The sequence below is a fragment of the Arvicola amphibius genome, chromosome 10 (assembly GCF_903992535.2).
Source record: "Arvicola amphibius chromosome 10, mArvAmp1.2, whole genome shotgun sequence".
Lineage (NCBI taxonomy): Eukaryota > Metazoa > Chordata > Mammalia > Rodentia > Cricetidae > Arvicola > Arvicola amphibius.
In genome coordinates, this window is record NC_052056.1 from 9321786 (window position 1) to 9322917 (window position 1132).

At 46.8% G+C, this 1132-nt stretch overlaps 1 protein-coding gene across 1 annotated transcript; it reads left to right on the forward strand.

Moving 5' to 3' along the window:
• LOC119825025 (keratin-associated protein 13-1-like) lies at positions 1–687 on the forward strand. The gene has a single exon (XM_038345625.1). It carries the CDS (start codon positions 1–3, stop codon positions 685–687), a length of 687 nt encoding a protein of 228 aa, XP_038201553.1.
• Positions 688–1132: the final 445 nt, after the last annotated feature.

Here is a 1132-nt window from a genome sequence, read left to right on the forward strand (position 1 = left end):
ATGGCCTACAGCTGCTGCTCTGGAAACTTCTCTACCTCCTGTAGGTGCAGCCTGCCCACTTCAGGTTCATCCTGTCCCTCTCCTTGGCCCAGCAACCTGGTCTACAGTACCACCCGCTGCTCGTCCAGCACCTGCCAGCTGCACAGTGACTGTCAGGAGACCTGCACTGAACCCACCAGCTGCCAGAGGTCCTGCGTGGTGTCCAGACCCTGCCAGGTGGAATCCTCTCTGAACACCGGCTGTCAGGAGACCTGCATTGAGCCCACCAGCTGTCAGAGGTCCTGCGTGGTGTCCAGACCCTGCCAGGTGGAATCCTCTGTGAACACCAGCTGTCAGGAGACCTGCATTGAGCCCACCAGCTGCCAGAGGTCCTGCGTGGTCTCCAGGCCCTGCCAGACAGCCTGCTACTACCCGAGGAGCTCCACACCCTGCAGTCCCTGTGAGGGGACATATGCTGGGTCTCTGAGTTGTGGGTCCAGCAACTTCCATCCTTTAGAAACTAGAAGCTTCTTCTCAGGGGACTGTGGACCAAGGGGCTTCAGATCTCTGAATTATGAAATCCCTCTATTTCCTTTCTTGAATGATGTGTCCACATCCTGTTACCCAACTTACTTGCTTTTTAATACTTACCAGCCTTCATTTTGTGTTCCAACATGTGGGCCACGTCTCTCTGGAATCAGCTGTTAGCTCTGTACGTTCTACAGTATTGTGGTCAATGTCTCTATCCTATACCCATTTTTCATACTTATCACTTACATCTCTCCTCTCTTTCTTCTAATAGCAACTTATCACTTTCTGGTAGGACCTGGGATGGGTGTATAGCCACAGCTATGCTTTACCAACAGTAATGCTGATATAGAACGTGATGTTTTGTTGTTATCCTACAGTATATGAAAGTAAAAACTTATTATAATAAACTTGTGCAACCTGACACCTCAGTATATTGCTCACATTATTATTATTCTTGCTGTTACTACTAATTATATTTTCTTTTACAGATTTGTCACACTAAATTATATATTATGATTGTGTGGTTAGATCTTAGGAACAAATAACTCTGTATTTTTTGTGACCCTTGTTTGGAGTAGTTAATTCTAGGAAGATTTCCATTTTTGTCTGCACACTAGGCACA